The sequence below is a fragment of the Marmota flaviventris genome, chromosome 1, assembly GCF_047511675.1.
Source record: "Marmota flaviventris isolate mMarFla1 chromosome 1, mMarFla1.hap1, whole genome shotgun sequence".
In the NCBI taxonomy this organism is placed as follows: Eukaryota; Metazoa; Chordata; class Mammalia; order Rodentia; family Sciuridae; genus Marmota; species Marmota flaviventris.
This window is the reverse complement of record NC_092498.1, coordinates 112196254-112208053: the sequence shown is the minus strand read 5'-3', so window position 1 is coordinate 112208053 and position 11800 is coordinate 112196254. Positions and strand designations below refer to the sequence as shown.

General features: G+C 39.0%; 1 protein-coding gene across 2 annotated transcripts in view; it reads right to left on the bottom strand.

The window, feature by feature from the left end:
- Nucleotides 1–222: 222 nt before the first annotated feature.
- Egfr (epidermal growth factor receptor) overlaps nt 223–11800 on the bottom strand; it is a 202143-nt gene continuing 190565 nt past the window's right edge. The window contains exons 23-28 of one of the 2 annotated variants that reach the window (XM_027949385.2): nt 11270–11416; nt 9552–9649; nt 8242–8409; nt 7799–7846; nt 6924–7029; nt 223–6238 (exon numbers count right to left, since the gene is read on the bottom strand). In XM_027949385.2, the coding sequence (XP_027805186.2) occupies nt 5877–6238; nt 6924–7029; nt 7799–7846; nt 8242–8409; nt 9552–9649; nt 11270–11416 (929 nt within the window). In that variant the 3' untranslated portion in view covers nt 223–5876. The remainder of the gene's footprint in view (nt 6239–6923; nt 7030–7798; nt 7847–8241; nt 8410–9551; nt 9650–11269; nt 11417–11800) is intronic. The other variant, XM_027949387.2, reaches the window with a different exon arrangement.

Sequence of the window (11800 nt, the reverse complement as noted above, 5' to 3'; positions counted from 1 at the left end):
TGGGTGTGGTGCTCAGTGGTAGAACACTTGCTTAGTATGTACAAAGCCCTGGGTTTGATCCTCAGCACAGCAAAAATACCCAATAAATAAATAAATAATAACATTATTAGGAAAGAACATCTATAGTTGGTCAAATGTGAATAACTAAAATCAACACAGCACTGTTAACAAAGAATATAATATTATTACAAGGTACTTAGGAGTAAAGAACAATGAATAGTATACATCTAATGTTTTAATAATATACAATCTTGTTCTGATCAACAGTATAAACCATATAAAAGAGAATCTTGCTTTCCATTTGTATATTGCAAAACTTTACAAGGTTAACATGTACCAAATAAAGATGCTCTAAAGCTATTGTTTGAATACTACTAACATGAAGTTATTGCTGTCTGGTGTTAATCAGTTACATCATCACTTCTAATACCAGTCATCAGATCCATGGGATCTCTTAATTTCCAAGAGATTATACAGCAATATTATTTTGTAGTCAAATCATGTCAATAGGGCTTTTTTTTTTTTTTCAAGAAAGTAAATGCATTTAAAAACGTCTATCTAGGTGATGGGGTGGGGATTCTTAATACCTCTGCTTGTGATTCAAGGCATGACAAGCTTAGGACCTCAAAGGATACACTGTGACTGTGCAGATGTACATAAAAGCAAAACCACAATTAGTTGCTTCAGTTTTTATCCCAGGTATAGTTTATGAAAAAAGTATAAAAATCCTCTTGCACTTTTATTTCTGTAAAAGTCATTCAACTATTTACCAATCCTCTTGAAGTCTGCCCTTTGTAATGTAACTGATAGATCAAGGTTATCCTTCACTCTGGAAAGTAAAAGGTCACTTGGGAGGGCAACAATGTCAGTTGCAAAAGCAGCAGGAATAGTCACTACACCTTTATTTTACTACCAGTTGGCCTTTAATAGAGAGACAGACTTAGGAAATGACAAAAATAGGTGTCTGTTTTATATTTTCTTTGCTTTCTCTCCACTGGTTAGACATTCTGCCCTCTAGTGCATGGGCAGCCATCATGGGAACTCTGTCCAGGTTCCTGATTCTCAGTGACAGATGCTATCTTTGTGTCTTAGAATTCTCTCGGCCTGGGAATCACTCACTCTGTGGAATTTACTTGCAAGTCCAGGTCCCTGTGGCTCTTCTGATGGCTCTCAACCTTGGCTGTGATTTGGAATGACTTTAGGAGTTTTTAAAAGTACAAATGCCTGGGTTTCACTCATAGAGAATGGTATAATTGGTCTCAAATATAGCTGGGTTTTAAGGGTTTTGAAAGGTCCCCAGGTGATTTCAAGGTGTAGCCAGGGAAGCTTCTTTAGGTTGGTTATGATAAGACTCTTAGTAGATTTCATAAACATGTTGAACATTTGTATGGCTGTCTACATACTTCTAAGTCTGTATTGATAAATGAATATCAATTGTAAATATAAAATCAAAATAATTTGTGTTAAGTCAGATTAGCATATATAAACCCCAAAGTGCTATATTATTGCTTTTGTTACATTTATAAGGTCATATTGGCAGATGATCAGAGTATAATATGCATTTGGATTCTTCTAGTAGTAATAACAGATAGTAATCCCTACAGTGATCCTTTTCTATTAACAGACTGACCAGAACCTGATTCAGATCAACACTAAGTTAGTGGGCTTTTTATCTTTTCTAATTTTATAAACATTGAATTGATGCTTCTTCTATTCACCATGTTGACCCAACTTAGCTCTGCAATGAGGCTGTACCTTCTTATAAGAAAGACTTCTCCTGCTTTAGTTTAACCCTTATAAGCAAAGATTTCAACTTCAATTTTTAATTCTATTGCAGTCTTTCTAAAGTACTTCCTTTAATAGAAAAATTAGTTTCTTAAAAATATACTTTACAAAGATCAGTGCTACATAAAGAGGACAATATTCTGCAAAAAAAGTTACAAAAATAGATTTACATTTCAAAACCTGTCTGAATGTGTCTTTTTTAATAGTACAAAGATGTTTGTCCCTAGTATGGCAGGTGTGGCTGGGAAAAGAGGCAGAGATTTCTGTTCAGTTAAGGTTTTATAGCTTCAGGCAAGGAAATATAAACAGATCATTGTGTTATAATAAAAATGTGTGCTTATCAAAAGAAAGAAATACAAAGTACAGATTAAGGGCAATTTCAACAGCTGCCTCTTAAGAGGGAGCAGTTCACTCAGTGGGGGTAGGGGGAAGGAGGCTGATTTTTACAACTTACTTTTTAGAAAATGCCAAGTGTCCTGATAAAGGACACTTTGATAACCTGATAGCCTGATAAAGCTATCAAGGCTCAGATTTGGATATTAGCTAATTTCAGCATAAACTGCTGGTAGTAAGGAATTGGAAGCTTTTGGAATGGTCAGTAGTGGCCAAGTCTTAGGCATAGGGACAACTATGTATTTTTCTTTCTGTGACATGGGAATCTCTATACTACCCAGGCTTTTTTATTCTACCATGACTTAGAGCATGGTATAGGCTTGCTGTAGGCTTGTGCAGCTAAAGGAGACCTTGGAGATTTGTATATTAGAACCAAGTGGGTAAAACCTTTGAGATTCTGATTGAATTGGTCTCCAGAGACTCTAGACATCTCTTTTAAACTCTCAGGATTCTTGTTTGCACTGAGGGTGAGACCTGGCTTGTTAGCATTAGGCAACAACTGCATCCTACCCATATGCAACCAGAGAACTTGATGTGAGTGAGTGTGGGTGGGAGTCCCACTGGTGAGTGCCAAGGCTTGCCCTCTCAGACATTTCATTTACACAAGTGATTCTGAAATCTTTGGTGCATGAAAATTTGGTGCACAATGGGATAACCTGGGGGAATACCCTGAAGAGTTCATGATTTTGGCTGCACCTGAGAAAAAAAAACAAATCAGAATCCTTTGATTGGAACCAAGAATTCCAAAGGGCATCCCAGCCTGGGACAAACTCTTTTTGTACTTACATAATCCATGGTTCTTCAATGTCTGCAGCTTGGGTGGAGGGTCTAAAACAAACTTAATAACTTGCAACAAATACCTATGCTTTCTCATCTTCTGCTGGAACGCAATATAGTGCCTCCATTAGGCTCCTACCTATAGAAAACAGTGGCAACTGGACTCTCAACAAATTTAGAGTTTGAAAGATTCATCCTTTTTAAAATCACGAGGTGGTAAGTATTTTTCATAGTATGCAATGATAGAGACTTCTTACACATTGTGAAAAGATGTATGCAAAATTTGTGACGTGTTGTAAATGTTAGTTCCTGACTCTTACTTTCCTCTGAACTCTGTTTCTAAAGGCCAGATCTGAGGCTAAGGCCACAGGCAGAGGCCTTCCAGGAACTGTATGAGGAAGAATTAGCAGACAGATGCTCAGGAATATATTAGGGACTGATTATCAATGAGGAAGAATGGAAGGGAATTTTGAGATTAGACCTGTCAATGCTGTGATATGGAAATAATGAGAACCCGGGTAGCTCCTCTCCAGTAATGGCACAGGGGTCCTTAACAGGGCTCTGACTCTGCAATTCTCATAGCCTGAATATCTCCCTGAATAGACACAGAACATTTTGGGAAACACAATCTTAGAATAAATAGAAATAAAATTTTATGCAGGAAAAATTGAAGTACAAAGAGAAGAAAAGCAAATTTGAATAGTTTTTGTAGTTTATTTTGTTATAGGAAAGTATTCCAAAGTACAAAAATAGTAGAATTTCATTGCTACAATTCAACTGGCTTAAGATTGCTCTTGCTCACAAATCATCTGCTTCTTGACAAATAAGTGACAGCAGAAAGTGAGTCATTCTGTTTCCCATGTCTGCATACACATTGACTAAGGATTTTCTTTCCATTATGAGTACTGAGGTGAATAGATAATGAAAGTAGTTTTATGATAATGGCACATCTCAGATTCTTAGAATGTTCCTTAATCTTCTCACTAATCATTTTGAGAGATGGTAGCCCAGAAGAGAAGGGGACATTTAGGGAACCTGGGGAATGCTGCAAACCTAGTTCCAGCTTAAAGGAGCAGCACGTCAAGATGACTGAAATTGCCTTTAAACCTACTTCATCTGTAAATTTCTCCAGCAATGTGTTCTTGGTTGAGATTCCCTCTGCTGGGAGTATACTTTTCATTTCCCTTGTAGCTTGGACTTTGGTCATGTTAGAGGCCCAGCTGCAATATCACCTCCTTGATGTACCTTCTGGGTCTCCCCAGGAGGAATTCACTCATGCCTGCTCTGTGCTCTTGGTATTTAGCTGATATACAATATTTATCATATTGCTATAAGGGTAGTATTCATAAGTCCACTTCCCTTACTATATTGTGGACTTCTTAAAATAGGGATTTCTTCCTTGATGAGCTGGAAGGAGAAAATGTTGACAATGAGGGTTTAAAACATTAAAGGATTGCCCTTAACCAATTAGGTTGCAAAGATAAGAAAATTAGGGGAAAAATGTTGGTATCCTAACTAGTTGGATAGTCCAATTATAGGGGCATTATTTTAGGATGAATTTCTCCCCCCTTAAAACATCTAAAGATATGAAAACACCCTTATCAATTTCAAACTCTAATTTCACATTTGCCACTTGAATTCCACTCTACTTATAATGTTCTCTTTCTCTGCACCTGTACAATGTGCCTATTCTGGGTGCTTGTTCTTGCATAGTAGACTCAGGGCCTAGATATTCTTTCATGAAGGGCCAGGAGGGGTTTGGGGGGTAGCTTAGCAGGCAGGGGCACATACCCTTCCAGTAAAAAGCCAAACAAATGAAAAAACTTTTAAAATGAAATGAAATAAAAAAGATTATCTTCTACAAGTTTTTTTTTTTTTCTGTGTGTGAAGAATCGTGAAGGTGAAATGAGTTTTAAGAGCAGTATCATTTTTGTAGTTTCATGACAATCCCCCCAAAGACCTAATGCATTTCATCTGAGACTCACATTTGGGGACCATGGTCCTTTGTGTACTCTTGCGGGTGTTGTTACATCTTAAATAAAGGCTATTGGTCTGAACATTGATGGACCAAATACAAACTCTTAGTTATTCTTTGATGTACCATCTTCTTTTGCTGATGTCACGACATCAAGACAGGGAAAGCATATTAAGTTTCAAAACAATTGAATGGAAAATAAACAAGTCTAATACTTATAATTAGAAAATACTGGTAATCTAATGGGGAGTAGTACCATGGAAACATTTATACAAAAGTAAGTCTGAAGGAGAATTCAACCCCTTCAATTCTTCTTCACCCAGGAAAGAACAAAGTGGCTTATCCTATTGTACCTGCTTTGATTTGATTCAGTAATCAATCTGGCCTGCTTAGGACATGCAGGATTCCTTGTATATTTAGTTGTCTTGCAATGGAAGAGTCTTGAAGCAGAGCCAGTGGAATCAAGTGCTAGTTGGAAGACTTGTAGCCTATGCTTCTTGGTCACAGTTGGGCCTGGATCAACTCAGTGTAGCAAGAGCTACAAGCAAGTTTCTTTGTCCTTGGAAGAGCCCATTCAATCATAATTATAGTGACAATTAAAAATCCCCAAGACCCCCAAGCAGTAAAAGTCCTTATATATTTTTTTATTTATATTTCTAATATACCTCACTGAAAGTTAAACTTCAGCTCAAATGGACAGCTTTCTTCCTGGATGCCTTTTTGTGGAAGCTTCACAGTTTGATGATCAAGTAATGAGCCTACAACTTCCTAAAGTGCATCCAAGGATGGGGCACTTCCTGGTTGAAAGGAGCTGATCAGAGCTCAGTGGTAAAATGAGTCTGAGAGTTAACAAAGGCATGGCTATCAGGAGTGAAGTAGCTGCCGTGGCTTGGTCCTGGGTTTCTGAAGAGTCTAGAATCTTTATGGCTGATGCTACCTTCCATGGTCATGCTCCAATAAATTCACTGCTTGGTGGTGCTACTCGTAGGTATTCTGCATTTTCAGCTGTGGGACCCTTAAAGATGCCATTTGGCTTGGATTCCTTGGGCAAGAAGTCCTGTTGGTAGTCAGGGTTGTCCAGACTAATTTGGTGGTTGCCTTTCTGGGCCCAGTGGGCAGAGCTGTCAAATGCACTGTTGACACAAATAGGCTGGGTGGTGTTGAGATATTCAGGGTTGCCCACGGCGTTACTGTGGGGATTTTGGTAGTGTGGGTCTCTGCCAGCTGCTGGATGCAAGGGTTGATTGTGATAGACGGGGTTCTGCACAGATCCTGCAGGCCTCTTAGGAATAGACTGGTTTATATATTCTGAAACAGAAAAAAAAAGTGAAATAATGAGAAATGAAATAATGAGAAAAGCATCATTCCAAGATAACAAAGCAGGATTCCATGGCTCATTGTGAACCCTGTGAATCTCTTCAATGAGGCAACCGATCACAGAAGGTAAGAAGCTACTGTAAAATAAACTGTGTTCATTTCTGTACTTGAAGCAATGCACACATGTATCTTTTGTAAATTTAAAATTCTCAGAGGATAGCTTGCCTTCATTTGTGTATGTGTGTGTGAATTGTGCACACAGTGTGAATGTCTGCAGCTAAAGCTTAGGAAGACACATGTTTCATAGTTAGGAATGGAGCCAGGAGAAAAGAAAATATATGTATCTCACACACACACACACACACGTGGATAATATTGCTATTTGCTTCAAACTCTACAAAATCTGTAGATTCATTTCTAAAGCAAACCTGCAGCAAAAAAAAAAAAAAAAAAAAAACAGAGACAATTTAAATGCAACACAAAGAACTTGTACATGTTGTACATGTTTGGTCACTTTGTATTTATCTGCTTCTTACTCCCTTCATTCTATCTACAAATTTGCCATAGTCTCTGCCTCTGGATCAGTTAGAAAGGTTCCAGGGAATAAGGACCAGGCACTGCTGATTGGGGCTGAGAAGGCTGGTATGCATGACTGTTTCCTGAGCAAGCCACTTACCAGGTGCTGGGAGGAATGTATCATCTATGCTGTCTTCTGTCAAGGCGCCAGTTGGGTCTGAGCTGTACCGCTGCAAGAAGCTGTCCTCCTTTGTGGGACAACTCTGCTGGAGAGCAAGTTAGGCAAGGTTACCATAATCAGTATTACTCAAATTTCACTATGGATATATTATCCGAGATCCTATTAATTTACTGATTCCAATCCGGTGGGTCTGGGGCAGGGCCTGAGAGCATGGATTTCTGAGATGCCCTCAGGTCATGCCCGTGCTATTGGGCCATAGATCTCAGGACAAGCAGTGAAGTCCTGATCAAGAGTTCTGTCCAACACAACTTTCCATCATGATGGAGAGGACCTGTCATATGTGTTCTTTGAGAACAGTAGCTGCTAGCCACATGTGGCTACTGAACATTTTGAATGTGTGAAGAACTGGATTTTATATTTTATTTTATTTTAATTATTTAAAATTTAAGTAGCCACATGTGGTTAATGGCATCTGTACTATATACTGTGCATGTCTAGATTCAGGCTTCATATTTGATCACACACCAGCATTACTCAGAAGGCTAGGTGAATCATACATTATTAGGCTCCAAATTGAGAGGTCCTGTTTGAATAGGTCTGGGTGGTATCCCAAGAATTCACATTTCTGACAATGTTCCAGGTGGTTCTGATGCTGCTTGTCCACAAACCACATTTTTGAATTGCACTGTGATATGTAACAGCTAGTTGCTGTCTCTATGGTAAGGGTCTAGGAAACTATACTGGGTGGAAAACAGACAGAAAGAAATCTGGGTTAAGATGAGCATTTTCCAGGTGTAATAGAACAGTGGTTCAGAGCTGTATTTTAATTCATGTCATCAAGTGTTTGTACATACCCCATTTCTGTTAATGCAAGCCACAGTGGAATTGTTGCTGGTTGCACTCTGAAAAAGAAACAGAGATGTTTCTCCTGGTACACTTGTACATTCTCACTGAATTCAGGGGAGTGGATACGTTTGAAAGTGCTTTATTTTGTCTTGAATCATTAGCCTTAGAAAAAGTAGGGTTGGTTTGATTTCATTCTGTTCCACAGCAAACCCAAAATGATCACCATCAATGATTACAATCAATGTTGCAATGCAATAACAATGACTTGATGATACTTAAACTTACTTGATTGATTTGGGCTTTACCATTTGGTCAAAATTTTCTCCTTTTTCTTGATGTGAGTACTACTAGATGGTTGTCATTTTCTCTCAAACTCAATTTGTTCAAACTGAGAGAGAGAGAGAGAGAGAGAGAGAGAGAGAGAGAGAGAGAGAGAGAGATTGATTCATACCAGAGAACTTAAGAGGGGAGTCCGAGATGTAGATGGGCTGTTGAAGAAGCCCTGCTGTGGAATGAGGTACTCATCAGCATCCACCACATCTTCCATGTCATCTTCATCCATCAGGGCACGATAAAAATTGGAGTCTGTAGGGCTTGGCAAATGCATTCTTTCATCCCCCTGGTGTAGAAATTTTGAGACCATTAAAAATGGCCATAGAAAAATGAAATTATGGCATTTCCCCATAAATGGATGGAACTGGAGAATATTACGCTAAGTGAAATAAGCCAAAAAATCAAAGGCCAAATATTCTTTCTGATATGCAGATGCTCACATACAATAGGGGGTGGGGGGGAAGAACAAAAGTTCATTGGATTAGGTGAAGGAGAATGAAGGGAAGGGAGGAGGATGGGAATAGAAAGACAGTAGAATGAATCAGACATAACTTTCCTATGTTCATATATGAATACACAACCAGTGAAACTCCACATCATGTACAACCACAGAATCAGAACTTATACTCCAGGTATGTATAATATATCTGAATACATTCTAAATATCATGTGTACCTAAAAAGAACAAATAAAAAATTTTTAAAAAGGGCCATAGAGATGCTAGTCTACTTCCTGGCTACAGGAATAGGGGTCCATTGTTAGCAGGTGCCTGTATATTGGCCAATTGGGTATTAATATAAATCTTGCAGTTTTCTGAAGTATAACTGTTACCCCTCCAACTATGTATGTGCACCTTAGAATAAAACATTACTCCTTGCACATCATAAAATGCATAGGAAATGCAATCAACTTAGAAGAGAAGAGAAAGGGAAGCAGTAGCAGCATTTATTGAGAGTATACTACGCTGTTAAGTGTGTGCAATGTATTTTGCATGTTATTTTGATGAATCTTTAAAATAATCCTGTCAGCTTGGTTTTGCTATTCCCATGTTAGGTAAGGAGGTGTTGGAGATGACATAGGGCAAGCGTCGACACAGGGATCTGAAACCAGATTTGCCTGACTACAAAGTCCTGCTTCTCTACTGAACCAAGATAGGGCTTTGGTGAATGGAAATGTGAGATTACACAAGGAACTGAGAGAAAGACTGTGTCTGAGTGGGAAAGTTCAGATGGGATGGTGACATGGAGTTGGATGGAAACCACCATAGAACCTTGCTAACTTCAGTCTGTGCTGTGACCAAGGCTTGCTCTTCTACTGTTCAGGAGGATTTAATAACACAACCCAGAAACAGGCCATACTGGCACAGTGACATGTGATGCTCATCCGAGGAACTTTTATCAAGGGAAGTGCAAACTGTGGTCTTAGTACCTGTATGACAAGATAGCGCTGGGGATCTCGAGCCATTTTGGAGAATTCCACGATCAACTCCCGGAACTTTGGGCGACTGTCTGCATCTATCATCCAGCCTAAGTAACAATGAAGAAAGATGGCAATTAGAATTCTGGAAGAAATGCTAAAGATGGCTCTGCTTAAAGAAAGCATTTATAGTCATTTGTCCTGTTAGACAAATAAATTATGAAGAAACCTAATCTTTGTGATAGACTTTTCAGTCTTGGCATGCTAGCACTAGTTACCATTTAAAGAGCATGATAACACCATATTTTGAATTGGAATAACAATATCATCCTCTAATTTTTATACATCTGTTGTTCCTAGGTTCAGCATTCTTGTATTATCACCTTCAGTGATGGAAAAGCATTGCGGTGTGCAATTGCTATCTATGACCTACTCTGACAGTAGGGTGCCTGTGTGTCTTGACTAAGTACTGACTCAACAGTCACTCTCAGTAGTTTTTCAATTCAGAGATATAACAAGGCTTTTCAGAACTTAGAGTTGAGACTTCTCCACCCTGAAGCTTTCATTATATTCCACACTCAGTCACCATTCATGCAAGGGACAGGACTGGCTGTCTCAGTGCCTTTCTGTTGATAATTTATATTTTTTCCAGTGCTGAGGATCACACCCAGGGCTCTGCCCATGCCAGTGCCCTCCATAGGAGCATGCTTTTGGCAATCACACTGGTGCACTGGATTATGCAACTATCTAAATCTAGATTCAGAAAGCTGGAGGCAAGGCTGTGGACTTGGAAATCCTCATGCCTCTTGAGGGTTCATATTTATTTTCCATTAGCAGGATGTCAAGCTATTTTTAGGTCAGACTGCTATGTGACCTTAGACAAATCATGTGACCTCTCTGTGTTCCTGCTTCCTCAGCCCAAACTGAGGCGGTGAAAATAGGTTAACTCTGTGGTCTGAAGTTCAGAAAGGCATTAATATTTACATTATCTTGTCTTCCTCGTATTCCCTGGACCTCCGCTTATGCAAATGCTTATCACACATGTGATGTTACCTTCAGAGCCCAGTTCACTTGTAATTCTGGTAGAATAATAGCACCAATCAAATCACACACTCTTATTTCTATTAAGATGTTTAAATGCTATAGACAGAAGACCTCACATAAATCTGCTGTTTCAAAGATTTAATCTAATGCAGAAATGTTGATTCTATCAGCCTTATGTGATTACTCATTGTTAAGCATTTAAAAACATGCAGTCTCTCTGGTAACAGGCTTCAAAATGCTGGGCAGCTCTGCATTTCATTGAGCAACTTAGGGAAAGGAGTATTTTGCTATAATGGCTTATGGAAGTCTTCCATTTTATTTATTTGCTTGCAAACATATGTCAGGTCACACTGCTCACTGAGTCAAAGAAGTGTGTTTTGTTTGTTTGTTTTTAGTTGTTGTTGGACCTTTATTTATTTATTAATTTATATGTGGTGCTGAGAATTGAACCCAGTGCCTCACACATGCTAGGCAAGTGCTCTACCACTGAGCCACAACCTCAGACCCAAAGAAGTGTTTTTTGAAGAATGTTTTACAGATGTTTCTGGACTTGGATGCCTGCCTCAAAGAATGTGATAACATTTTTTTCAGGAAATATAAGGCCTGAGCTATTTGGCCAAGAGCAGCAGGTGCTCTAAGTGCCCAGGTTCAGCTATGGAGTATGGATGGTCACCCTGGTCACTCACACTTGACCATGATCATGTAGACATCAATGGTGCAGATGGGAGGCTGTGGAAGGCGCTCTCCTTTTTCTAGGATGGATGAGATCTCACTTGCAGGGATTCCATCATAAGGCTTGGACCCAAAAGTCATCAACTCCCAAACAGTGACTCCTGAGCAGATGAAAAAAGAAAGCAGTCGCATTGTGAGTCAAAAATAATCATAACATCTAGTTGTCTTCAGTTGTCATTGTTGCTTACTGTTTCTCAGGGTTGAAAAACTTAGGTTTCAATAGCTTTGGGCAATTTGCTTAACTGCTGGAAGCTTCAGTTTACCTGTATATCAAGTGGGATAATAATGGCATTAGTCTCATAAGATGGTCAGGAGGATCAAGTAAGACATATAACTGAAATGTTTAGCACAATGCTTGCAAATAGTAACTGAGTGATGAATGGTAAGTAAGCCTCAGTAAACACACTGAAGACGACAATGATGACTCTGGCTGCACAAGAATGATCCTGCTGGGGAGCAGGAGTCACACACTCACACATCTACCC